At 41.6% G+C, this 26,764-nt stretch overlaps 1 protein-coding gene across 1 annotated transcript in view; it reads left to right on the top strand.

Annotated features, from left to right (window-relative positions):
• Positions 1 to 26,257, top strand: part of EPAS1 (endothelial PAS domain protein 1) — a gene marked incomplete at its 5' end in the record, with an annotated part of 35,782 nt that extends 9,525 nt beyond the window's left edge. Inside the window, 14 exons of the mRNA XM_008935633.1 lie at positions 1,830 to 1,981; positions 2,588 to 2,672; positions 3,176 to 3,294; positions 3,401 to 3,603; positions 12,045 to 12,151; positions 17,471 to 17,618; positions 18,383 to 18,591; positions 18,913 to 19,100; positions 19,973 to 20,083; positions 21,822 to 22,306; positions 23,422 to 23,545; positions 23,635 to 23,752; positions 24,284 to 24,460; positions 25,387 to 26,257. Coding sequence (XP_008933881.1) covers positions 1,830 to 1,981; positions 2,588 to 2,672; positions 3,176 to 3,294; positions 3,401 to 3,603; positions 12,045 to 12,151; positions 17,471 to 17,618; positions 18,383 to 18,591; positions 18,913 to 19,100; positions 19,973 to 20,083; positions 21,822 to 22,306; positions 23,422 to 23,545; positions 23,635 to 23,752; positions 24,284 to 24,460; positions 25,387 to 25,538 — 2,378 coding nt within the window. The remainder of the gene's footprint in view (positions 1 to 1,829; positions 1,982 to 2,587; positions 2,673 to 3,175; positions 3,295 to 3,400; positions 3,604 to 12,044; positions 12,152 to 17,470; positions 17,619 to 18,382; positions 18,592 to 18,912; positions 19,101 to 19,972; positions 20,084 to 21,821; positions 22,307 to 23,421; positions 23,546 to 23,634; positions 23,753 to 24,283; positions 24,461 to 25,386) is intronic.
• Between the last annotated feature and the right edge of the window lie 507 nt (positions 26,258 to 26,764).

The raw sequence follows: 26,764 nt of genomic DNA, 5'->3' as shown, positions 1-26,764 counted from the left end.
TTCCTGCTTCTAGACTTCTCCAAATATTAGTAATCCAACAAGAAACTTGAAGGGAAATTATGAATGTGCTGTTTAAGGGAGGAAAAGTACACAAATTAAATGCTTTTCTCAAGTGCTAACAGTATGTGTACTAGAGAATAAACACTGTGTGCTGAAATTGCAACATTAAACTATCAAAGAAGAACAACTTCTCCAAGAAACTCATTTAAGAGTCTCACTGTACTTGTGAATAAGGCTGATGCAGTTATTGGCTGGAGTCTTTGGCCAGCAAAATCAGTGCTGGGCTCAGCCTGGAGCACCCTTGTGCCACCAGGGAGGGGCACAGAGAGCATCATCACTTCAACTCCTCTCCCACCATCCTTGCTGCCTCAAGCTATGAAGCACCTCTGATCTAGATGGGACTTATCCCTGGCCTTGTATCTTTGACAGTGCATGGTTGGAGTTGGTTATTCTTTATTCTGAGATAATAAAGGGGGTAAGGGGTGGGGGGTATTTGCTTTCCCCCCTCTAATTCTGAGCCTTACTACCACACATATTTGCAGAGATTTGATCACAAATGTGCAGGCTAACTGACAAAACTATAAAGATAAGCTCACCACAGCATACCCGAGGTACACGGACCAGATGCAGTATCTGTAAATAGTTTTGTATTAAAATCATCCCAGAATTTACACGTAAAACATGTTGAGAAATTAATGGGCCAGCTCCTACACAGAAATTTTTCGATACTAGTCATCTACAAATCATCTCCTGCAGACTTCTTATTCATCGAGCTGAAACATGCTTAGAAGTGTTAGAAGGGAAGGCAAGAGTGCCAAGTGGGCACTTGGGTGACTGGCATCAGGAGGAGGAGCATTGTCTCTCCCTCCCTCCCTGCAGCTTTGCCTGCTTGCTGCCAACGAGCAATATGGAGCATACACGATGAGGGCATCACAGTGTCATCAATTGTCTTCACAAGTAACCATGGCACATCTTCTCCAAAAATGGTAAGGTGCACTGGGCTCATGAATCTGCATAGGCAAATGTAAGGGACAGAAGTGGGGCCTGAGGCTTTCCTCCTTGTGGGACAGGAGGCATGTAAGCAGGTGACAAAGCCTGTCAGAGTTTGGTGGAGTGGCACATGGGGAGTTCTTATGTCTGCATGTGAAGAATCAGGTATCAGTAGGCTGTGTTTTTCCCAGGAGTACTGAGATTTATGGGATAAAAGACAGATTCCCCCAAAGGGACTTCAAGGGAGTGGTTTTCTACTTCTTCTACTAAAGGTAGTGTTAACAGACATCTTCATACTGAGTGAAGAGGTCTATTCACTCATGGAACACACCAATTTACTTTCCTTCTGTAAGCTTTGCCCTATGCCTTGTGCCTGTTAGGAGATACTAAGGCTGCAAGTGGCTAAAAAATGTGCACTTCTTTATCTAGGACACACCAATTTACTTTCCTTCTGTAAGGTTTGCCATATGCCTTGTGCCTGTTAGCCACATGCAGCCTTAGTATCTCCTAAAAAATGTGCACTTCTTTATCTAGTTATATGTGTGTTAGGTACTGAAAACGTCTTGCAGAAACACGCTAGAGGTGAATCAAGACAGTGCATCTATTGCATTTGCTAAAAAGTTTATAAAACCATCTCTTGCCTTTCTAGCAGTGAGGGCTTCCCTTTCAGACACCGTTCAGAAGGCCTCACCAGAAGGGGTTTGTGGAAAGTAAATTCTGACAGCAGAAAAACATTTTGTTGCCTTGTCACTGGATGTGCTTGTATTGAAAAAGGCTGGATAGGGTGCTGAAGAATTCACATGCCTTTTTTTTTTTTTTCTTTTTTTTTTTCCCCTCAGTGTGTGCTGACAATGAGAATGAACTGGAGGCAGACCAGCAGATGGACAACCTGTACCTGAAAGCTTTGGAGGGATTTATTGCCGTGGTGACACAGGATGGAGACATGATCTTTTTGTCAGAGAATGTCAACAAATACATGGGTCTTACCCAGGTAACTTGTTCCCTAACACTTTCCTGTCTTTGTAATACAATTCTTAGAAACAAATCCTATGCCTAAATGCAGAAAAACGTGTCACAAAACACAAAATGTGTGTCACTGCATAAAAAGGCTGGAAATAAAGTGTCATTTTTCACCCAAGTACCCTGCACACCAAACAACATTGAGGGCTTTTCCCTTTCTGTTGAAGTTGCAGTGCCTTTGGTGATTGCAAACTTCCCTTCCTAGGACTGTGTAGAGGAGAACAGTCATTTATTCAATTTGTGCCTTAGACTATGGGACAGAGGGGATAGAACTGCTCTTTTGGGTCCCTCCTTTTCTGCTTTGTGGATTCTGTTCTTTTCTTGTGTTGAAAATACCCAGTGGTGTTGACTGTTAACTGCACTGTGCAAATTCAAAACCAGGGAATTGTCCTGGGAAGAAAACGAGAAGTTATGCATAGAATAAACAAAATGAGGGTTACAGAGGTTCTGTCTGTGGGTATCGTGTCAATGTCCTTAGTTCTACTGATTAGATTCATCTGAAGAGGTAGCAATTAAGAACAGATAAGTACTATTAGTTGCTTTTATTTGGTTAAATGTCGTTCTTACTTCTGCACAGGTGGAGTTAACTGGACACAGCATTTTTGACTTCACTCATCCATGTGACCATGAAGAAATTCGAGAAAATCTGAGTCTGAAAAATGGTAATAATGCAAATAGACAAGAGTGGCTGTTTACTTTTTAAGTAACCAAATGAAGTAGCTGGCTGACAGCAGAGATCTGTTAGTCATGGGAAAGGGAATTTTCATCCCTAAAGTAACCGTTAACTGTTATTCAATACTTTGCACATTGGTTTTGTTTTCCTAAATAATTGCTTATATAAGATAGCACTAGAAACTGTGTGTTTACTGGTTTTGTTTCATCAGGTTAAGACAGGCATAATGTTGTCACTTTTAACACCTTGCAAAGTTTTATGTGCTGCAAGCTAAAACTTAGGTTTAAATGCACAAAGTCCCATTTAAGTCCCACTTAGTTTTAGGTCTGTGCTCTACAAACTGCTCTTCAGTGGTCCATGCATCTTTGATGGTCTCTGCAGGTAAATTATCTGAAAATCAGTCTGTTATTTCTATTGAATCCTTCAGGCTTATGAATAGAAGTAATCAAGAAGCAAAACTGAGAAAACTCATTTGCCATCTTCCTTCTACAGGTCCAGGCTTTGGAAAGAAAAACAAAGAGATGTCAACCGAGCGTGACTTCTTCATGAGGATGAAATGCACCGTTACTAACAGAGGCAGAACTGTTAATCTCAAGTCTGCCACGTGGAAGGTACCATATTTTAGCCATAATAAATGTTTTTGATGTAAAAAGACATTTTGACATGTAGAGGAAGTATATTCTAACTCTGTTTCTTACTTAAAAACCATTATTTCAGGTTTTGCACTGCACTGGACAAGTTAAAGTGTATAACACTTGCCCTCCTCACTCTCTGTGTGGTTATAAAGAGCCTCTTCTCACCTGCCTTATAATAATGTGTGAGCCTATTCAGCATCCTTCAAACATTGATATCCCCCTGGACAGCAAGACCTTCCTGAGTCGCCACAGCATGGACATGAAATTTACCTACTGTGATGACAGGTAAACTCCAATGATTTTCCTTTTCCATGGGTGTTTCTGTCTTCCTGAACAAAACAGGGTGGCCTTCCAAATGCCCTCCTCTGTGGACCTGGTAAGCAAGGATGAGAGGTACAGTCTATTTTGCCAAGACAGCTATTCAGTGGCTTGCCTAATCCATCTTAAAGCTCAGTTTAGGCAAAATGGTACTCCTGCTGTATTTGATCCTCCTGCTGAGTGAGGAATTCAAGTTCACTGACTGAAGATGAGGCAACTTAGAGCCACGTGCATTAGCCTCTTGGGTTTTAGCAAACTGAAGTGTGCACAGGCTTTCTGGTCTCGTTTCTCAGAGACCATCTCAATGACGTGCCTTACGGCCTTCGCCAGGGACTGATGTATGGTTGGTTTGGCCCAGGATGCCCTTAGCAGTTAGCTGGAAAGTACTTTATGCTCTAGACTAAGAAAGAATTGCTAAGGCATCCAGAGCATCTGCAGCTCTGAAATGGGGTTGCAGCCTCTTGCTCAATGAAAAGCAAACAACCTTTGCTGGTTATCTGTCTGCTCCTTTTAGTGGCGAAATGAAGGAGGGAAGGGAAAGATATTGGGTCAAGCAAGGGGGCTGTGTCCTCTACTCCCCACACTTCCCTCCTGAGTGGAAAAAATGGAGATCCCTCTGGTCTCTACCTGCCTGTTTTCCCCTGGGATCTCTATGGCATTTCATACCATCTGCCTCTTCTGCCTGTCCACATGTTGTGAGTAACCATCTTCCTTGTGTGTGAGCCAGAGATGCCTTCCCATAAAGTGTCTTCCTGTTCCCCGTCTCCCCAGAAAGTCCTATGTATACTACTGTGGGTTTGGTGTTTGTTTTGAGCTTTTTTAAGTTTATGAGGTCATCCTTGGCTTTAATACAAAGTTTTCTGTCTAATGCCCCTGGTCTGAAATTGAGAGATGAATCTGCTGAGGGCTGTAGGGCTATCAGTGGGATTATACGTATGCCAAACTCACAGGTCTGAGGGCTTGTTTATTTTTTTAATCTTTCGAAAGGTTCTTAAAACTTGTGTTAAGCAAGATTATTATTTTCAACAATGTGATGAAGCAACTGTATAAACTAGCAGTGTTAGCAGCTGTGGATGAAAGCAAGATTGCAAGTGTGAAACTTGTGACTGACCTTCTGACCTCTCTGAGAATTTAGCAGCACGTGTGCTGTAACTAGAAATGTCCTCTGATGTAACCACAACACTTTTTTTCCTTGTTAATACTTTCAGGATGAAAATATTGAGATATCAGTAGGATTTTGCAGGGAGGGGAAGCAACAATATGGTAGTGACTCATCATTAAAAGCAACGTAGCCCTGAATTGCTGGGGCTGTTCAGTGGCAGGCTAGAGGAGAGCAAGAGAGGATTTTGCTGTATTGCAGCATTCACGTGTCTTTGCCAGATTTAATGCGTAAGCAATTATAAATGATAATTAGAGGGATACTATCCCATTAAAGATACACATTATTATTTTTAAAAGAACAGAGTGTTATGCCCTGTCTTAAATAGTGGGAGTTGATTTACAGGGTAGACTTTTCACATGGCAGTGAAATACAACAGGTTCCTCTGGACAATTTAACCTGCAGGAATTTTCAGAGACTTTTGTGTTTAAAAATCGAGCAACAAAACAACATGTCTTTTACTAGATGGTTTTGTTAGGGACATTTCATTCATGTTTTATTGAGATTATGATAAAGCTGTAAAAATCCAGTCAGGCCAGAGAAGGAAGAGACCTCACGAACCTTTCAGGTTATGCCCAGCAGATCCTCCTGGCTCTCTCCTCCCCTCCAGAGGGAAGCTGGTGTCTCTCCAACAGGCAGCATCACTAGGCACACAGAAATGCAAAACACCCAGCTGTTCTTATCAAATTCAGTGCTGCTAGACAAATTGCATTGAAGGAGCAGCTTATGCCAAGAATGTAAATCCAGGCTGAGGAGCAAAGGAGGAGAAAGCAGCATGTGCCAGTCAGATGCCTAAACCCTTTTCAACCTCCTCTGGCCTTTCTGCAGTGACACGGCAGGGCTGACACAGCTCATTTCTCTGTAAAGAGACTCTTCTAGTTCAGGGTTGATATCCTTGAGGGCGGTGTGCCTCCTCTAGCAGGCTTCTGCAGCAGTCCCCTCAGCAGTCCATCTGGTGTGGACAAGTCTGCTTCCAAGGGAGCATTAAGTTTTTGATTTTGAAGCATTCAGTTAAAGAAACTTGGACCTTAGTGATGAAAGCAGCCACCTTGAACATGGGGTTTAAGTGAGTACAAAAGAGACATACCCTTGTACATGAGGCTGGAATTCATCTTTGTGGAAAAGGAGGATCACAACTATTACCTCCTTAGGAAAGCTCATAGTCTCTGTCTGTCACAAAGCCACACACAAAACATAGGCTGGCTACCTTTCAGCACTTTGTAACAAAAACTAGTTGGCTGACATGAAGTGACTCGATTCTTTTGGATTCTCCTTAGGAAGGTGCAGGACAGATGTGACATGAAGCAGGAAAGACTCTTGCCATCCCTTAGTTAAAATGTGTGAGGCACTAGCCTGTATATTTTGCCTTCCAAAAATAATTTATATATGTGGGCCTATGGCTTGCCAGTGGTTAGGTAGCATGTGTTGTGTTCTTAAAACAGCTTTTGCAAGGTGATGAGCCTGTAAAGAAAGGTTTGTTAGATATAAATAATAAAAATAGGTTGCTCTGTTAAATGCCTGCTTCAGCCATTCCTGGAGAGTGATTTTGAAAATGTTCCCTTGCCCCACTTATCTTGGCTAAGTGGTTTACAGGAAGGATTATTTTAGCTGTAACACGGAAATGCTGATCAGTGGTACAATTCAATAATCCAAGCGAGGATTTAGTTCAGCTGCACAATGCTTTTGTGTCAGGGAAGATAGCCAGTAAGGGTGTTTTAGTCAGGAAAAAAAAAAAGGCAAGTCTTTGTACAAAGGCAATTTTGTTATCTTGGTGGATGCTCAGCTTATCTTCCTGTGCAGGGCCATCACAGGGGTGATGGGTAGACAGAAATAGTGGCTGTATGCTTCTGTGGTGGAAAAGTCCACAAAACAAAAGTGAAAACTGTATGTGAATTTGATAGAAAACTCCAAAACTACTTCAGGTGCCCCAGCACATGGAGCCCTAAGTCCTGACATAAGTCAAAACATGAAATCTCAGCCTTTAGGGTTTATGCATAACAAAGGAAAACCATGCACTGTGTTTTGGAGGAGGGTAATGTGGCCTTGTGGGTGGTGTTGGCTTTTCACCTTCATCCCTGTGACCTGGCTGGGGTGCTGCAGGGGGAGAGGCAACAGCTCCAGAGGCTGCAGCACAAACCAGCTCCCTGGCACTGGCACACCAAAAAGCGTGTGTTCTCCATTACTGTGAAGGCATGGCTTGCTTTGGGGAATTTTCTCTTCAGGGTTACAAGAAACAAAGTTAGTTATGCTCTTTTTTTGCTTTTTCTTGATTGGAAGATTTTCACGGACGAGCTGAAGAAGAAAAAGGAGTGCTGCAGGATGTTTGGGGATTCAGAATGGGATGGTGCATGGGAGGTGCAGTGGCAATAGTGTTTGTCCACATTAGGTTTCTCCTACTACGACTGCACCTGTGAGATCCAGGCTGTGCCCAGCTGAGAGGAAACTGAGTTGTAATGTGCTTCCAGTGATGTCCCTGGGAAACAGAAATACACAGGAACAGAACCTTATATGAGGATTCAAGTCAGTTTGCTGTTTGACCCGTATTTGGGGGAAATTTTCAAATTAGGTGAGAATGCAAATAAGCGTTTGAAAGGACCTCCTGTTCCTCCATCTCTGCTCAGGGGGAAAATGCAGTACGGAGACAACAGGGAAGTGATGGTATCTGAAGCCAAACAGCCACATTTGGCAAAACTGGCAGAGTTCTTTACTCCAGCCATAGTGGCTGTGTTGGGCTGTATTTTCTCCCTTTCTCTCTCTTTCTCTCTCATTCTCTTTTCTTTTTTTTTTTTTTAACTCATTCTTCTGTAAGTGTAACCTTGTTTGTTTGTTCCCGTCAGGACCAATATAACTTCAATAACTTGGTAACAGTTTGAATACAGAAAGACTTTGTTCAGAGATCCACACCCTCACACACACAGTCCCCACATGGCCCCACAAATATACACCCAGCTATTTTTTTTTATGAGCAGTAAACATTGCAGCAGTCCTTCACAAAGGACCTGACTTCTCAGTCCTGAATGGTTCTTACAATACTATTTTAACTCAAGAAATGGTATATAATAAAAAGCTTTGTGCTCCTATAAAGAGACAGAAAGGCACAATTTTAAGAAAAACCAAAACACTTGAAATAGCTCATCTTGTAGGAGATGCAGCCTTTGAAGCAGTGAGCTTTGTTTGCTTTGCCATGTCTTGAAGAGAGGAAGTAAGGCAAAGTTGTACAAATCTAGAAACAAGATTTAGATCCCTTGGTTTTCTCCATTGTGTACCCTAAGCACAAAACTTTGCCTTTACTCCATGAAATGGTGTATTAAGAGAAACTGAAGTAGTGCTCAAAAAGCATTGGAGGTAGTGGAAGCTGGGACAGACCCACTACTGTGGAGGGCTACTGCCCACCTCTTTACTGTGTTTTCTGAGATTTTTACCTCAGTTTTCTGAGCTAAACTTGTCACCGTGATGTACCGAAGTGCCAGTCGGGTAAAATTAAGGTTCCCCAAAAGGTATTTGTGTTTTCAGAAACAAGTGGTTAAGGGGAGAATAAACAGCCTCCCAGCCCACCTGTCTGCTTCAACGAACAATATTATTATCCTTCTAATTAGCACCCAATTAGCTTTTACAAATGCAAAGGAAACACAAAGCCTACCATGGCAGGGATGCCATCCAAAACCACTGTACAGTTTGTTTTCCAATTTTGTCATTCCACAGCCTGTACAAAGAGCAATTTTCTGTCTGGTGTCTAGGCAAAAGTAGAAGTCTTGTGCTGTGGACTCAGTGTTGTCAATGATCCTTTGGTCCCACAGGGCGTATACATTTCTGTGACTCCCTTGGTAATATACTCCTCCTCCTCCTCCTAGCTCCATAGGGTGCTTTTTCTTTTCTGCTTCATCCTCTGTGTATTACCACCTCCCTGGGCAACCCATTCCAGGGTCTCACCACTCTCATGGGGAAGAACTTCTTCCTCACATCCAGCCTGAATCTGCCCACTGCCAGCTTTGCCCCATTCCACTTGGCATTTTGTATTGCTGTGGAAAGCATGTGGAGTTTGGAGGGTGCACCTCACTGGCGAACCTCAACACGATGCTCAGGTGAGGTCAGTGCAGGGACCCTGGCTGAAGCCCTCACTGCCTCCTGGCCCAGGTGCTGTTCAGGCTCCCAGCTGTGGCCAGTCTCCTTCCAAAAATGTCTCAGGAGAGTCACGGGATGGTTGGGATGGAGACAGGGACAGCTCCTGCTTCAGCCCTGGTGCGTAACCTGGCGTGGAATTGGCTAACCTGATTTCCAGCCCTGCACTGCCTGCAGCCCATGAGGCTGGGGTTTTTATAAAGCTTTTTGGAGTCAGCAGCACCAGAGAAGGAATAAAGGAGGGTGTGGTCTGCCAATTCATGCACCCAAAACCCATACTGTGAACAACTGGAGAGGGGGTACTTGTTATAAAACAGTGATATTTAAAAATCTATCTAGGAAAAACTGTCAGCCAGTTTTAGGGGTGTTTTTTAGGATGGGGGAAACAAATGTTCTATAATTTAAAAAAAAAAATCATTTCACTCCCATGAGTGTTTAAAGACAAATGTAATGAATCTGAGTAGTGGTAACAAATTAACAAATCAGTTAACAGGGCATAGAAGCTATGTAGACTTTTTTTTTTTTAAGTAACTATTTTAAAACTATTACTCTTGATTAGCACTTCACTGTTAGGAGGCGTGGGTTTAGAATTTTGCCAGTGTTGTGGGGTTTGTGGGTAATTCTTCAATATCTTATTTTTATCTTTCTTTATGCTTTTTAGTTGATTGCAGTAAAAAGATTTCAACCCACAATTTGCTGACTTTCATCCAAGATTACACAAGGTCTAATTAAATTTGACATTGTCACAGCAGGATTGCACCACAAGTCGTTCTGTGCTGTGGAATGACAAGAAGAGTAATTTTACAGTGAGGGTGCTCGTTACAAGCAGCGAGCAGAAATTTGAGAGGGGAATTACAGGATTGGAAAAGACAAGTTTGCATAGAGATTGCTATGCCTATATGGCAAGAGTTAAGAGTCCCTCAGCCTGGTGTAACACATGTCTTTTCCTTCCTATCTCGGTTCCACTGTTGACACCCATCAAGGCTGTCATGTGGTTTTGGATTTGCATTGGTGCTTCTGGGTACATGCTGCTGCTTTCTTTTTCCATTATCTTTACTTCCTTTTCCTTCTCCCCTCTCAGCCCTGACTTGGCTCTCAGCTCCCAATGACTGGATTAAGAGTAAATCCTCAACTTCCTGAATTTTAAAATCCTTCCCCTTGTGATGAGCTCCAAACAAACCAGGATGGTTTTATGATACTATGCCATTATGTAACCAAAGGCCATAGTTTCTGTTTTTAAAGACTGTATATTTACATTGGTCCTGGCAAAAGCCTCTGGCCACTTACACCAGTGTGTCCCAGCTGACTGTGTAAAGGCAAGTGGCAACTGTATATTGGGAGCCTTGCTTTTATTAGGGCTCTTTCTGTATTTGGTGTTTTCTCCTGATGGTTCAGCTCTGACGACCAACTCCTTATGAGAACTTCTGCTTTATGGTGACAGAGAAAAGTTACTGATTTGACTGGGGTGCAGTTTTAAAGCTTAGAAGCCTGTCAGTGTGAGAAGAGAGTCAAAAAAGCAATTCTTTGAAATCTGATTCAAGAATGTCCCCTTTTGTCATCTAACTGTAAGCATAAATAAAACTGTAACCATAAGCAGAAGAGTAAGTTTTCAGGGGGGAAACCCAAAAAAATCAGCTACAGTCTTCGCTCAACTAACCCATTATAAACTCGGGTTTGTTCCATGGAGATCAGAACAGAGTAGGTTTCAGAGTGCCAAAACCAAGGTGTCCCAGGGGTATGAGCTATACAGTTCTGTGGAGGTGAGGGAAAGGCTGACTCAAAGCCTTGGCGTTCAAACCATACACAAAACAGCTCCGTCTCAAGTGTCTTCCTTGCTGGAGGGGGACCCAGGAGATGAATGCCATGCTCCTCTTGTGTTTGTTTTACAGTATTTACATGTCTGTCTTGTAAAGACATGCCTGTGTCTGGAGGGCTGGGCCAAGGCTGTCCTTCCAGGGAGTACACAGACCTGAGGATGTGTACCTTAAAAGTGGCAATGGTGTCACTGATCAGACATGGTGGTGGGGGATGAAGCCTTTCCAAGGGAGTTAGTTACGAGGCCTAAAACTTCTGCACTGCTGCTGGTGGTGGTGGCGTGCTGCAAGATGTGACCATTCCTTGCAGACCTCCTGGCTCTTCCAGGCTAATGACAGCTTAGCAGTCAGCTTGTAGTCATTTCTGCTACTGCTCTCTGCTACCTTACAGGCTGTTGTTGCAGTTTAAAAGCTAGGAAGAGGCATCCAAGAGTGCTGTTGACTTGTAAAACAGTAATGTTCTCTTATTTTTCCAGAAGAGATGATATCAATTGTATTTTCTGTAATATTGTGTGTGATGGTATTTCAAATTAAATTTATTTTTAAGTAACCTTTTTCCTCCACCCCCTCATTAGAGAAAATAATATGTACAGTTTGATGACCTATTTCCATTTATTCAGGAATTTGTGAGAAATCCTGCCTTGCCTGAGTACTTGGGCTCTGAAAAAAGTCTAGTATTTGAAATCATAGCTTCCTTTGTCTAAAATCCTACTTAGTTTGTGGATTAGTCACTCAAGTAACCTAATCCATATGCTAAAGTTCTCATATAATTGAGAAACACTAAGTAGAAGAGATGATTTTTTTTTTTTTTGAAACTGCCCTTAATTTCTTGCCTTGCCTTTTTATTAAATGCAATACCCAAAGCAGTGATTTAACCCTTTCATATTCTGTTTTAAAAATGTGCACATACTTTTAAACCTGGTGGTGCCAACCACTACTCCCCTCACATGCATTTTATTTTGAATGCTGGTAGTTGGGAATTTATGCATGTAGTGGACAACCTGAGAACTTTGTCAGCTGTTGAGACCTTCCTGTTAGAGATACTGAGCAAGAGGCCTGGGAAAATTTGCAGCACACGTAACAACATCCCTAGGAATTTTTACTCCTTGCAGTAGTAAAACACAGTTTATTCTGAGCATGGTAATACTTCAGAAAGTGACAGGAACTCCTCTACAGCTCCTGATGTATCCCGAAGTTCGGAATGTCTCATACTGTGGTTTTAATTCTGTTAGTCTAAGTACTAGAGCTGATATCTACCCTGCACATGAATGCTAAGGCAACCTGAATTCTAAATATTTGTTTTTTTCTTAACCAAGAATAACAGAGTTGATTGGATACCACCCAGAGGAGCTGCTGGGCCGATCGGCGTACGAGTTCTACCATGCTTTGGACTCAGAGAGTATGACCAAGAGTCACCAGAACTGTAAGTCACATTCTTACTTCTCTTCATAGTCTGCACATAAAGCACAGTTTGCAGGTACCTCAGTAAATAGCTGAAAACACCAAGGCACATTGTGTGCAGATGTTCTCTGAGAACAGTAGTTACACTTTGCAAGAAAGCTCACCTGTTACTGTGCTTGTCTAGCTGCTGAGCTTTCCAGAGGTTCAGATTTTTGCCATGATTAAAACTAAACTTGGATGTCAGAGAGAAGAATCGTTATCTTTCTAAGGGGTAACACAAGGATCAGCTGGAATTTTGAAAAGCTGAGTCAGACACTACTGGTCTGGTGAGAAGTGCATTTACTGGTGGTGCTACCCGTCTCCTGTGCTGTTGGGCTCAGCAGAAGAGCAGCTGGAAATGGTAATAGGAAGAGCTTATTACAGTGTAGTTTTGAATGTCTTTCTTCTGCTACCAAATAGCAACTTATCTTCCCCACCCAAAACAGATGTGCAAGTAGACTTTCTAAAAGGGATATTCATTATACAAATAATATATAATGCCAGGAACAGCTGCTTCTCATTATTCTTATGCCTATGTGAACTGCCAGTTTTAGCTCTTTGTAATGTAAAGTACCCAAATTATTCCAAGAGCAGAGAGCTCCCTCTCTTCAGCAGGCCACACAGTTATGCTTCCTCTCTCTCTCTCATAAGGTGTCTTAAAGTTACTGGATTTAAAACTTCAGTCTTTGTCCTCAGACATGGCACTATGGCTGGAGGCAACATGGTGCACTAGTGTACAAGTGCCAGTTCCTACCCTTGGCTGTTCCCAGCAGCACACTGCTACAATGTCTGCTGCCACTCTTTATAGAAACAAAGCAAAGCTGCTAGACTGGAGTCCACAAGCTAAAAACAACAAACCACCTTGTCGTTATTATGCTCAAGGTCTCTGTCCTCAGGAAGAAGCCCATCCTTACATCATGTCTGTAGGGACCTGCCCACCAAACAGGCTTACAGAAAGCATTTCTGTCCTTCCCAGAGAAAAGCAGTGACAAAGAGCAACTGTCTGGCCTTAGGGGGGAAGGGGAATATGTGTTGGCTCCAATGGCAAGGATTCAGGACAGTTTTGAGTTGAAATGCTACTTGAAAGAATGTTTGGCAGTGATTAAAGTTGTGTGCTGCAAAACAGGGTTAGTATGAATCATCCTGTTTCCAGAGCTACTTAAAAGAAAGAAAGAAAAAAAAGAAATCAAACCATACTCTTGCAGAAAGCTGTCTGGGAAGGTATTTGTTAAAACTGTTAGGTAATGTGTTCATGAAAGGGAATTAGTGATATTCATATAGAGAATGTCTCTATGTTATGCTGGGCTCTCAAGAGTCTTCCTGAGAAATCGGGGTATGCTGCACTGTTGCTTTTGAGTCATTGAGTTGGATTTCTAAGAATGGGACAACACCAGGGAGGGACTGAAATGAGAGCTGGCAATCTCTCTGGTAACAGGAGAGAGAGACCTTGTTGATTATCCCGATCTAGCTAATTAAATGGGACCACTGAGCTGGCACTTGTCTGTGTCAAGATTTCTGGGGAGTTTCTAGTACCCATTTTGACCAGGGACTGATGGAGGTTACGCCTCACTCTAGCAATCCAGTTCACCACTTGCAGTGCACAGTGTGTCTAGATGCCATTTGTGCCTACTGGAAAGGGCCACGTCCTACAGGCTTTTGCTGGCGGGCATGAGGACTGGCTAAGCAGCAGAAGGAAGGCAAGGGAAAGCCTAGATGGGTGGGTTAGACCAGTAACAGTACTCGAGGCACTGTGCACTGCACAGGTTGTAAATAAACTGTTCCATATTGTTTATGATAGCACAGGATCAGCATGCATGATCTTTGCTGTTGGAAGCACAGGACCACAGTCTGTGCTGTGATAAATGCTGTTGCCCACAGAAGAACCATCGATTTACACTGCCAGCAAATTTGACCCCTTTATAGTTTTTCTAAGATGAATACTTTGTGTCTTCTGGGACAGTCAGGCTTCTTTCTAATTCAGAGAACAATCACAAAGGCAAAGTGGCAGCAAAACTGTGACTTGAGAAAATACACATAAGCCCTCCAAATAGGAAACCCTGGGTTTCATAGTGTGTGCCATCGAGGTGATGCTGTTCCATATTGTTTATGATAGCACAGGATCAGCATGCATGATCTTTGCTGTTGGAAGCACAGGACCACAGTCTGTGCTGTGATAAATGCTGCTGCCCACAGAAGAACCATCGATTTACACTGCCAGCAAATTTGACCCCTTCATAGTTTTTCTAAGATAAATACTTTGTTTCTTCTGGGACAGTCAGGCTTCTTTCTAATTCAGAGAACAACCACAAAGGCAAAGTGGCAGCAAACTGTGACTTGAGAGAACACACATAAGCCCTCCAACTAGGAAACCCTGGGTTTCATAATGTGTGCCATTGAGGTGATGTCTAATGCACAGGGTAACCAAGCAGGTGTATGGCTTGTACAGATCTTACTAGTTCTTCCTAGCATGTACATACATAAAACTTATTAGTTCCTCTTGGCCATGGGCATTTATAGGTGGAAATATCCACCTCCAAATTAATGTTCAGCACACTTGTATTTATTAAACAATAATTTTTATTAGAAATATGCTATGAGTATATATTCATGCAATAATACAGTCAACAATTCGGACAGTGCCGACCATTTAGTGTTGTAAAGATGAATAGGAAATGGAGGAAGGAGACTGAAGTTTGAAGAGAGAGGAATAAAAACCTCAAATGAGTCTCTTGGATAGAAGAACACCACCTTCCCTTTCTTTTCTTCTAATTTAGTGATAAATCATGCTTATTGCAGTTTGACTGTACTGCAGGGTTGTTGTTTTCTTGAGGTGAAGTAACAACCTCACATTCAAGCAAGCCACAATAGTGTTTGTGTTCTTGGCTGAAAGTATAGTTGCATATAGAGTATGAAAGTCTTAATTAGTCATCATTGAATGGAAGATTAGAGTGCATTTGGCAGTATTTAGCATACCCAGTTTTTCACATGTTAAGCAATAAAGATGCAGACCTCTGTCTTGTTACATAAATCTACACAAAAGACTGACTGTAGAGTTATATTTTCCAATTCAGCAATTAATTATCTGTAAGCACTTCCATTTAGAGTCTGGTCTTGTTGCCATTAGAGCCAATGGGAATTTTGCTGTTGACTTCAGTGGGGAGCTGAATGTCACCATCTGGGACCTGCCACTTGGTTGTATGTAGCAGAAGCTTGACGAGCCTTCCAAATGAATCATGTTCCTCAAGGGTCTCTCAGCAATTAAAAAACAAATCTTGTGTTCAATTAAATTCAGCCCTGCTTTTCCCCTTTTTCCAGCCAAAGATAGGGAATATAAGTGGAGCCTGTTTCATTGAGATGTTACTAGTTCTGTAAAGACACAGGTAAAGCATGCTTACAAAAATAAGAAGTGAGATATTCACTCTGAAGGCAGAACCTTAAATGTAGCATTGATAACAAAGGTCAGCAGTTGCGAGGGTATTAGTAATTTATGAGATTACCCCATGGAGGGATTCTGCTGTACTTTATTATATCAGAACATGACATGCTTTGAATAATAATAATAAAAAAGATTAAAGCAGTAAAAAGCTTCTTTGTAATGTAACAGGCGCCTACACTGTGACTCTTATTGATGAGCTGATGATTAGGAAGCAGTGTAATTATGTTTCACAAGCAGAGCAGAACAGTCCAGCCACTAAAACACTTTGAAATCAAAGCCTTTTGATTTTGTTCCACCAGAAGTATTTAATCAATAAAAGTAATGTTCTACTTTGTCTAAATAAATTAAATGAAGGATGATTAAATACTCCTAGGAACAAAAAAAAAACAAACTTCAGAGACAGAAAGATAAACACAGCAACAGTTATCTGTGAAACAGTTGTTGTATTCCATAGGCCTGGATTTGTACGTTTGTGTGGTGCTGATGTAGAAGACAATAAATACCTCCTGTTACTGTCCACATTCACAAGGAATTTTTCTGTATAAAGAATCAAGTTTCCAGCCTTACTCAAACTGCATTATCTTTAGGGCATTAGTTTGATGGCAAACTGTCTTCAGCCATCAAAGCTCTTTAAAAGGAAAGATGGCCAATGCGGTCAAAGGTTCAGCTGAACCAGTTCCCACTTCTGCTACTCAGTGCAGCTACATCTGCTTACAAATACAAACTCTTAGTAGTAGGAGTGCTGCTTACATGCTCTAGCCCTAATTTTACTGCCACTGATCAACAATCATTTTCCTCAACAGACAACTGTGAGTCACATGACAATATTCACTGCATTTAGGAAAGGGTTTACAACAGACGGGACATCATAAAACTTTACATTTTTACACCTCAGAAGTCCAAAGCTCCACACTGAAAACTCATTCTCTTCAAATATTACAAAATATTGGGGGTGGGGGAGAGGGGAATTCACTCTTCACACATCTAGAAGAAGCTTAAATCCAAGTTGTACTATTGTCAGTTTATTGCTTGGAAATATAGGCCAGTTCAAAAAAACATTTCAAGTTAAATAAACATTACCTGATTTTTTACATGGGTCCTGGTTCCTTCTAGGCTGCTTATTTCAAGCTATTGGAGAGGAACATGGTTCAAGCAGACAGAAATACAGTAGTTCAGCTTTTTTTTTTTTTTTTTTTTTTCTCCTGGGCAAAACAGCCTCATTTACTATTATTAATTTTTAAGAAGTGGGATATTTTTTCAGCTTCTTAAGACCGATGTTATGCTGTTGACATCTTCACTTTATTTGTGGTGTTGATATCTATAGCTTCTAACTCTAAGGTATAAAAAGAGATGGGTATACATTTAAAGCATGAGATTTAAAAAAAATTTTGCAAGTATAACTTTTAAGTCACCTGACTTTTGGAATTATCTGTCACCTAAATATGGAAACTGTTAAATAGTTTCCTAAATAAATTCACTTTCCTACAGGTCAACAAGGGAGCCCAACCTAAGATACTTCTAAAACAGGGACTCTCAAGAAAAATGCAGCCAGCAGGCACTATTTTGGGGGCAGCTGGGATCTTGTGTTAAACTTTATAAAAATCCCCCACTCTGATCTGAATACTCAGACCATCTCAAGAATTCAAACGCCAGAACTCAAATTTCCAGCGGTAACTTCAAATGAATGGGCCCTTTTATATTGAAAGTGGCTGAATTTTTCCAAAGTCAAGCATCTTTGCTGACTAAATGTCCCAATGCAGTTTTGCGTAGCGAAAACTCTGAAGTGGGTTTATTCAGAACGAGTGTTACGCAGCGTGCGCTCCTGTCCTGCTGCATTATTTATATCCCTCTGCCCTCTCTTCTCAGTGTGTACAAAAGGTCAAGTAGTGACGGGCCAGTACCGCCTGCTGGCCAAGCATGGTGGATACGTGTGGCTGGAGACTCAAGGGACAGTGATCTACAATACTCGCAACCTGCAGCCTCAGTGTATCGTCTGTGTCAACTACGTGCTGAGGTAAGTTGTGCAGGATGGCAGAACCACGTAGGGGTTCTTGCTCTGGAAGAAGCGCAGGAAGCGGAGGAACTTTGGGAGGGTCTATTTTTTTCAGAGTTGTTGTTCTGAAATCAGTGTAGTCCTGTTTGTTCAGTCTTGTTTACTGGCGTTAGACATCGATGAAAAACGTGGCGTGCCCATTCCCATAGGCCCTGTTGAAATATGCCTCCACAGCCCTTCTCTTCTGCAGAGGGGCTGATGTGCTGGTACGGCAGAGTGTAAAGCCTGCAGTGAAGATTTTAGTGTGTCACACAACTGCTAATGTGGTTTGGTTTTCTAATACTGTGACAGAGAGATAAAATTTAGTAGTAATTGTATCTTATGTTGCTAAGAGAAGCTGTTTGCTGCCTCAGAAATCAGGACCAATCCTCGGGAGTTTTGGTCTGTGTGGCAAAACCCTAGTATTTTTGGTCCTAGACAGGGGAAAAAAATAGGGAATACTTATTTCAGTGATAGTCTGGGTCATTGTAGCCTCGACTACATCCCTTTAAAAAGCAGAGCAACAAAGCCCCAAGTATTCCCAGAGCAGTCCTGACCACCCTCTCTGCGTCACCCGAGATGGTGCTCAGCAACGCTGGAACCCTGCCTCGCCTGGCGTGCGACCGGGAGCGGCCAAAACGCCTGCGTGGGCCCCAGCCTTAGAGAGAGAGCTTGCACTGCCTGCACTACCCCCCTCTTTTCATTTCTCTAGAACGCAAAATGCCTAACACGTATTTTCTTGTTAGTGAAATTGAAAAGAACGATGTTGTGTTCTCCATGGACCAAACAGAATCGCTCTTCAAGCCTCACCTGCTGACGATGAGCACCGCCTACGAGAGCGGCCTCCCTGGGACGGAGAAGAGCGACTTCTTGTTTACTAAGTTAAAGGAGGAACCAGAGGAACTTGCTCAGCTGGCACCAACGCCCGGCGATGCCATTATTTCCCTGGATTTCGGTTAGTATTTGTATCAATTTTTGTGCAACAAAGAATCACATGTGCGCCCGCACTTAGACTCTTCACAGAATAGGTCTGTTGGCTGCCTGTACAGATCGGGAGTAAGGGCCATAAGAGCTCACGTGCTCACACCAGTGGAAAATTTCTGTGAATGGGAGCAGAATCAGGCTTTCTTGCTGACTAAACAACATGCATTAAGTCTATGCCAACTTATTGTCATGGCAACTAGGAGCAGTGTTTACTTTTAATGAATAGCTGCAATTATATCATAACGCAGCACCAGCTAAAAGCATTCATTAATATTGTTCGAACTCCATCCAGGGACGCAGAATTTTGAGGAAGCCCCTGCCTTCACCAGTGCTGTTTTGACACCAAACAAAGCATGGCCCCTGGAAGTGAAAAGCCACGCTGCTCAAGGTGAAACGTTGACAGTACCATCCTTTACAATGCCTCAGATTGCACCTGGCAGCAGCACTCCAAGTGCAAGCAGCAACAGTAGCTGTTCCACGGTAAGAAACACTTCTGAAATAATGAAACAAACATGTTATGGTTTTGTATGTAAGTCCCATCAATATATGCAGATGACATTTTCATGTCAGCAGTTCTCTCTCATTGCTTATTAACAAGGCCCAGCCTATTTATATCCCTCCTGTACTGCATGTATCCTAAGCAGCGGTAGCAAAAACATCAAATGGGAACTACATCCTGCCTTTATTTTCTCCCCGTTGTCCCTCAGCAAGCAATTACTATGACCTATAAAAGAACTATTAGAAGAATGTGCTACCATTTTTCATGGTGGTGTGTTAAAAAAGAAGCCAATGTAAAACAGTGTGGCCAATAGGAATGTTGCCCCAGATCCATCCTCTTTCTGTTTGTTAACTAGAAGCTCTAGCCTTTAGAAAGCTTATCCAGCCACAGGCTTTTGAGAGCAGCTCCACGGAGTTCCCTCCCTACTGAAAGAATTAATGTGCTTTTCAAGCCCACTGGAGCTACTCTTAGCCAGCCTTTACTAGAGGGATGTCAAAGCTTGAGAAGGGCATTGAGGGTACTGCTAGGCATCTCCCTTCTTGGCAGAAGTATTTAATAACATACATTTCACATTCCTGGTCTGAGTTACCAAAAAAACATTTAAAGTAAGAAAACAACTAGGTTCCTGTATGGGGTGCCTGTATTTTATAGTGACAAGCAATATTGTGTTGGAGAAAGGCATATGAAAGAAGTGGACAGCTTGGCTTCTGAGGACACTATGTATGCAGCATGGCCATAGGAAAAACTATTCACAGGAAAGATCCATAACTGAATAGTGCAGTGTAAATGGTGTGATGCTAAGCCAGTACTGCAGTTTTCTTGATGCTTAGAGCAAATTCTTATTTCTGTGCAGCCAAGCAGCCCAGGAGATTATTACAGCTCTGTGGATGAAGATCTTAAGATTGAGATGATTGAAAAACTTTTTGCCATGGACACAGAATCAAAAAGTCAGTGCAGCTCCCAGGTAAGGAACCAATGCCTCTTCCAAAAGCCATGAAAGCCAGTGCCCTGCTTGTAGGTATGCAGCATGCTGTCTGTGCAAATATTGTTATGTAACACACAGCCTGCGTTTGTACATATACAACAAAGTTTTGATGCACAACACTAACAAAAACCTGCACTCCCAAAAGCTGGGGTGTAAATTCTATCCCTAACTGTGTGAAGCAAGTGCTTTCGGGTGCCACTGCTAAGAACAAAGAAGCATCAGAGAGCTTTCAGAATTTTGAAGCTTCTGTAGACTGGATAAGGAAAATAAGCAGCAGCAATTTTTATTTTTTTTTTTTTAATCTGCCCTAAAGACTAGTGAGTAAATATCCTTTCTAGAACAAAATAGAAATAAACTAGTTCTTGCAAAACATCAAAATGAGACAGGAAAAGCCCTTCATAGCACATAATCTCCTTTAAGTACAAAATGAAAATTGTCATTTTGGACATATTCTTCTTGTTTTACTACTCTGAGGATTTCAGTGTGTGACAATTACTTTGACATACAGTCTCCTGCATCCTAATCAGTGTAGAAATTCCTTCTATATATAACTCTCTTAATCCACCACTATTATAATATTGCAGCAAGTAAGGTAGTGAATAGAAGGTGTAGGCCTGATTCAGCCCACCTGACTTTAGATACTTAATAGAAATGCCTTTGTTAAGAGCTTACACTTCTTTTAAGAGAAAGGAACAGGTTTTGCTGACTGTCAGCTCAGATCTTAAATTCATATTCTATGATTCTATGATCCTTCTGTTAATTCTATGGCAATTTTGGGGTGAATGGAGCCCAAATGAGGTACCTCAGTTTCCCAGTGCAATTTGCAGCCTTAGGTAGGGTGTAATCCATGTCCTGAAAAAATTTCATCTAAGTCTGGACATAGAAATGGTAATGAAAGCAACAGAAAGAGCAGACAGATAGGAGGAAAATGTGGATCAGGATCAAACTCAGTGCAAGATTTGACATGTGCAAACTTCAGTTTTGTCAGATTCAGCATCTGCTCGCTCAGGTGTGTCTCACCACATCAGAAGCTTTGGTGGGAAAAAGGAGTGTTAGAAAAGTGCCCCTGTCATGAGCTGACTGGTGGGCCAACACTGATTTCCCTCTCTGTTCAGACCTGGTCAAAAGCCAGGAGAAATGAATTTAAACACGACTAGTCCTCAGATAGAGAAAAAAAAGAGAAAAAAATACCCCACACAACTGCAAAACCAAACCCATACTTAAAGATGTACTTCCAACTATATTTTAAAAACCTTTTGTATTCTTAGATGCATTTTTTTTCATGTAGTTGGATTATGAGAAAGCTGTGTTTTCTATCTGAGCACCAAAAAGCCTGAGGTTGAACTACATGGCATATGTTGTAGAGTCTTGGCAGACAAGTTATTCAAAGCATAATGAAACACAGGGTCTGCTTCAGATCACACTGATGTTGCAGGCTCCGTACACCCTACTTTAGCAAGTACTACTTATCTGGGAGGTTTTTCCTTCTGTTTGTCTGTCTTTGCTGCTGATGAGATGGTGATACTCGTCAGTATCAGCATGTATGCTAGCTGTAGAAATAAGACATCTTTAAATAGAAGCTGGACAGTTTCATGTAGGTAAATTTGGCATACAGTGATTCTTCACCTTCACATCTACTGGTATTCCATATGATACTAGCTGCCACCACTATCATTAGCTCCTAGTTTCTTCATGAACTTACTTTATTTTTGCACAGACTGACTTCAATGAACTGGACCTTGAAACCTTGGCTCCTTACATTCCTATGGATGGAGAAGATTTCCAGCTCAGCCCAATCTGCCAAGAAGAACGTCCTCTGTCTGAAAGTGCACAGAATACCCAGCAGAGTCTAAGTAGCATGAGCAACATCTTCCAACCCCTTGCTTCTGCTTCACAGAATCAGTTCCTCCCAGAGAAATACTGCCCACAGGTATCAAATAAAAACATTAGCCCTGGTCGTGGGTCCCTGTCATCGGTGTTCTTTAACAACGTGAGCAGGTCGTCGCTGCCACCATACCATGACCAGGCCAGCACTCCCCTGTCTTCGATGGGAGGGAGACCAAACACCCAGTGGCCACCTGACCCCCCGTTAGAATACGTTCCTGCTAAGTGGAGACTCATGGATAAATACTCAGGATCCCTATCAAGTTCCCCCTCAGGGCCACCGTTACATTCTCCGAGCATGCCCATATATAAAAAAAGGTGAGAGTTTTTGTGGTATAACTAACTATGTAGTTTACTCAGAAAATATTTTGGGTGGTGGGGTCAATCTTGAAAAATCAGGGTTTTTTCAATATAGCTGTAATAAATGGTTTCAAAAAGGCATCAGATTGACCTCTGGGGAAAACAGTATGTGCTCTCCCAGCAGTGGTCAGTCTGGTGGAAGCAGAAGTGGGCTCATTCTTTATTGCCTGTATGCATGCATGAATGGATTTCATGCTGGTCAGGTACAAATTACCCCAGTAATCTGACGAATTTTTTGTGACTTTATGCAGCTGATTAAGTCCTGAAAAGGCTCACTGGCCCAGCAGTAAGCTGGGACCCAGGCATACGTTCTTACCTTGCATGTATTTTTTGCAGGACGGAAAAGAGAGGAGAGGGAGGGATGACAATACATTTATTGTTGGCATATATAAATACTACAACTAAGATTTAAAATTACAGGCTTTTTTCTTCAGTGCCTCCTCACCTTGTTCACTTTCTTACACACATGAACAGTATGCAATGGGATGTAGATCAGAAGCTACAGTCCTAGAATAGGACTCCTATCATAGCTCGAAGTTTCTCTGTAGCTCTTGGCTCTCCAGTGTCAGTCACACTGAAACATTCAGGAAATACATAAACCAGCAATGGTTATTTTAAAACATGAAGCTGTGCAGTTTGCTTTCTGGGATTTCTTGTTGGCAGAAATACCAGTGTCTGAATATGTACCTGGAAAGAGAGGGTTTGTCCCCAAAGAGCAGCCTGTGTGGTCAGATTTAGCATGCAAAGCAAGGGGACAGGTGTGGCTTTGAAAAAATCCTATCCTTAAAAATCACGTGTTCCTCCTCCACAACATTTTTGTGTCTGCCTGGAGATGCCCTGATGCTGTTTATGCTAGGCTTTCAGTAGCCTTTGATCCCAAAAAGTCAGAAGTTTCCAAAGCTTGTGGGATGACTAACAAAAGGAAATAAAATCATTTGACATTTGAGGTCTGCCCACTGTCATGTATCAAAGACACCCTAAATGTCTTTAAATGAAAGAAGAATCTGTATAAATGAACAAGATGGTTTAGATTTGCTTCCCTGCTCACTCACACAGAGATCTCTTCTCCACAGGCCTCTGGATGCTTTTGGGCAACGAGGCATAGATGTAAACCCAGCAAGGATTGCTCTGTCTAACAGTTTGAAACTGAAGAGACAACTGGACTATGAAGAACAAGCACTGCAGCAGCTGACTGGGGTAAGCCTAAGAAACACATCCCCTTCACAGCTTTGGACTCACCACAGTCACCAGTGTCATTATTTATGTTGCTTTCCTTCACTTTCTAGGGAGATCAATCTGTCATTAACCCATCTCACCTAATGTGGAAGAGAATGAAATTTCTCAAAGGGGAAAATTGTTCCTTGGTCACAGAAAAGAAGTCTCTCAGCACAAGTGTTCTTACTGGTAAGGCAAAAGAAATGTTGTTTAGCAATGGCATGTATTGAAACACAGTTTTAAGACAGGTTGAATAGAAACAAACACCATTTCAAAAGGAAATGTAAATAAGATCTGTAAATATTGCACTAAGCTAAAATTAAAGATCGGCTTGTATCACTAACAGCTGATCAATTTAAGGTACATTTGATAACTACCAGGGAGATGATTTCATGTGTGTTCACACCCTTGGTTTGGAGGCAACAGATCAGCATAATGGAGATGGGTTTACCTCATGCTGATTCAAGCTGCAGACATCTCAGAGCCAGAACTGATGTGTTCCCTCTACGACATGGGGTTTCCTTACACAAGCACATTTGGGGTGCAGTACCACTTCTAGAGAGTGTTGTTTATGACTTCCTGAGTGACAGGACGTTGATATGCCTGTGCCACCTGACTGTCATGCCAAGGGTCATTTTGCTTTGAATTAGTATTATCTGTCTACTATAATTACTACATTGGCTTAACTTGACTCTTTCTTTTTCCTGCTATGCAAACCAGATGAATTTGTCTGTAACTCGAGAGGTCTGAGTCAAACAATGAATCCACTGCAGCAGCAGCAGCAACCCCCCACCTGTAGCAATCCTGGCGAGAATTTGAAAGCAGGAGTGTTTCCCCCTCCATTTTACAGCTCCCATTATCAGGACTATTCTGCCCAGCCAGCTCATAAAGCATCAGGTAAGAGCTGTCAAGTACAGAAATGGGAAAGTATTGGCACTGGTTCCACAGAAGAAAACATTTTTTAAAAAACAGAGAGGAGGATGATAAACTAAGAACCAAATATAGATTCCTTCATAGACTTAAAAATTAGTTCTGTTCCCCCTCCATTTTACAGCTCCCATTATCAGGACTATTCTGCCCAGCCAGCTCATAAAGCATCAGGTAAGAGCTGTCAAGTACAGAAATGGGAAAGTTTTGGCACTGGTTCCACAGAAGAAAACAGTTTATCATCCTCTTCTCTATTTTTTAAAAAATAAGAACCAAATATACATTCCTTCATAGACTTAAAACTTAGTTCTGTTCTTTGGTGTGAAACTTTTAATGTTAACATCTGTAATATATGAGGAAAAAATATTTTTGCCTGTCTTTTCAATTAAACTTAATACCATTTTTACCTTGGTAAAAAATGTCATCCCCCATCCATACTCTTGCCTTGTGATGGAATTGATTACATTTTACTAAACTTCACTGCAGCATTCATATAGGAGGTGGTTGGAGGTTAGAGTCTTGACATGTGCCTTCTAAAAATTAAAAAAAGTAATTAAAAGGGATGTGTTTATGTCCCTTTAATATAGAAGGGAATGGGGTGTCAATTTAGAAACTATTTACTATGGCTTTCCTCATCTGCACCAATATAATTTTTCTCAGAACAATCTAAATTGGGAGTGGAGGCAAAAAATGGCACATGTCTGTGTGACACACTTGCAGCATTTTGAAGCAGAGCAATGCACAAGTTTTCTCTGAAACCTGTAACTGCTGGTGATCTGAGGCATAGTGACATAAACACAAAATGAAATTCTAACTGGTATAAAGAGAAGAGGTTAGGAGAGGAAAGAACTCCTCTCTGGTCTCAGCATCATGGCTTACTTGACTGTCTCTTCCAGGTATGACCAGTCGCCTGCTGGGGCCTTCCTTTGAACCCTACTTGTTACCTGAGCTGACAAGGTATGACTGTGAGGTGAACGTCCCCGTTTTGGGCAGCTCTACGCTTCTGCAGGGCAGTGAACTGCTCAGAGCACTGGACCAGGCAACCTGAGTGATCCTGCAATATTCCCTGGCCTATACTGTTCAAAACAGCTTCAGTTTTTAAATATATTTTTGCAAGTAGACAATTTCTAATACCAATACACTTTTACAGGATTTTACTTAGATATTGAACCTGTCCACGTTACCAAATAGTGGCCTTTTGAAGTTACTCACTTTATTACTCATATTAAAGAAATACATCTACTGTATTTTCTCTATTGCAATTAAAATGTTGTTTAGAGAGTTTGATTATCCTCCCCTTATCTCATTACCTGTAATTTATATGCTGAAATTTTCTTCAAATTTTACGCTAATAAAAAGCTGTGGTATAAATGCCTCCTCATTTGATACTTTGGCTGCAGTACTGCAAAGGTTTATTTTTATTGCCAAAGATGAATGAAACAAATTTGATCTCCAGCCGCAGTTTTTTGTTGATCTGCCAAATCGAAATCCTTTGAGTCTTTCTGTTTTCCAGCATTTATTCTATTGTAACTTTAATAACTTTTGGAAAAGCATACTAAACAGAAATCCTAGCCTTCCACCTCCCCCCTCCTTCCCTTCATTTTTTTTACACCCTTTGTGGAAAGCAATGTGAATGGTGAACTGCAATGTCTGTGGGTATCTGTGAAAGTTGCACGTTGTAAGCTTTTCTCCTCAGAAGCAAGCCACATTCTCAGCTGCCTTAACCTGGCTCAGCTCTACAGCTAAGGGAGTCCTACAGATTTACGCCAGTGGAGGATTTAGACCTGTGTTTTTGTTTGTCTTGGGGTTTCTTATTTTGTTCTCTGTTGTTTTGGTGTTTTTGGTTTTTTTATTTACACAAAACATATTTGATGATTTTTTTTTTTTTTTAATTTCTCTCTGGGTCAGTTGTTTGTTAATCATCTCTTGGTACTTTTGCTTTACCTAGGACACAACAACTTTAAGAGCTGTTTCTGCTAGAACTAGTAGTGTTTGTTATGGTATTGCTGATACTTCAGGAACCTGACCAGCGGCCAGTACTAACACCTCTGATTAATGTTGCCCTTTTTTCATTTCATATGCTAGCTAGGGCTAGAACTGCAATACTGAATTGTTAAAACTAGAAGTTAAAGTAGTATTTCCCAGTGTATTAAGGCTAACTCAGCTACAAGTAGACAAAAAGAATTCATGTTTGTGTAGTGAGATTGAGTAGCTGGCATGTCTCTGATTTTTTACTTGCCTTACATTAATCAGTAGCTAAAATGCCATTAAAAG

Source organism: Merops nubicus, unplaced genomic scaffold (genome assembly GCF_000691845.1).
Source record: "Merops nubicus isolate BGI_N331 unplaced genomic scaffold, ASM69184v1 scaffold2882, whole genome shotgun sequence".
NCBI lineage: Eukaryota > Metazoa > Chordata > Aves > Coraciiformes > Meropidae > Merops > Merops nubicus.
This window is presented reverse-complemented; position numbering and strand designations above follow the sequence as displayed.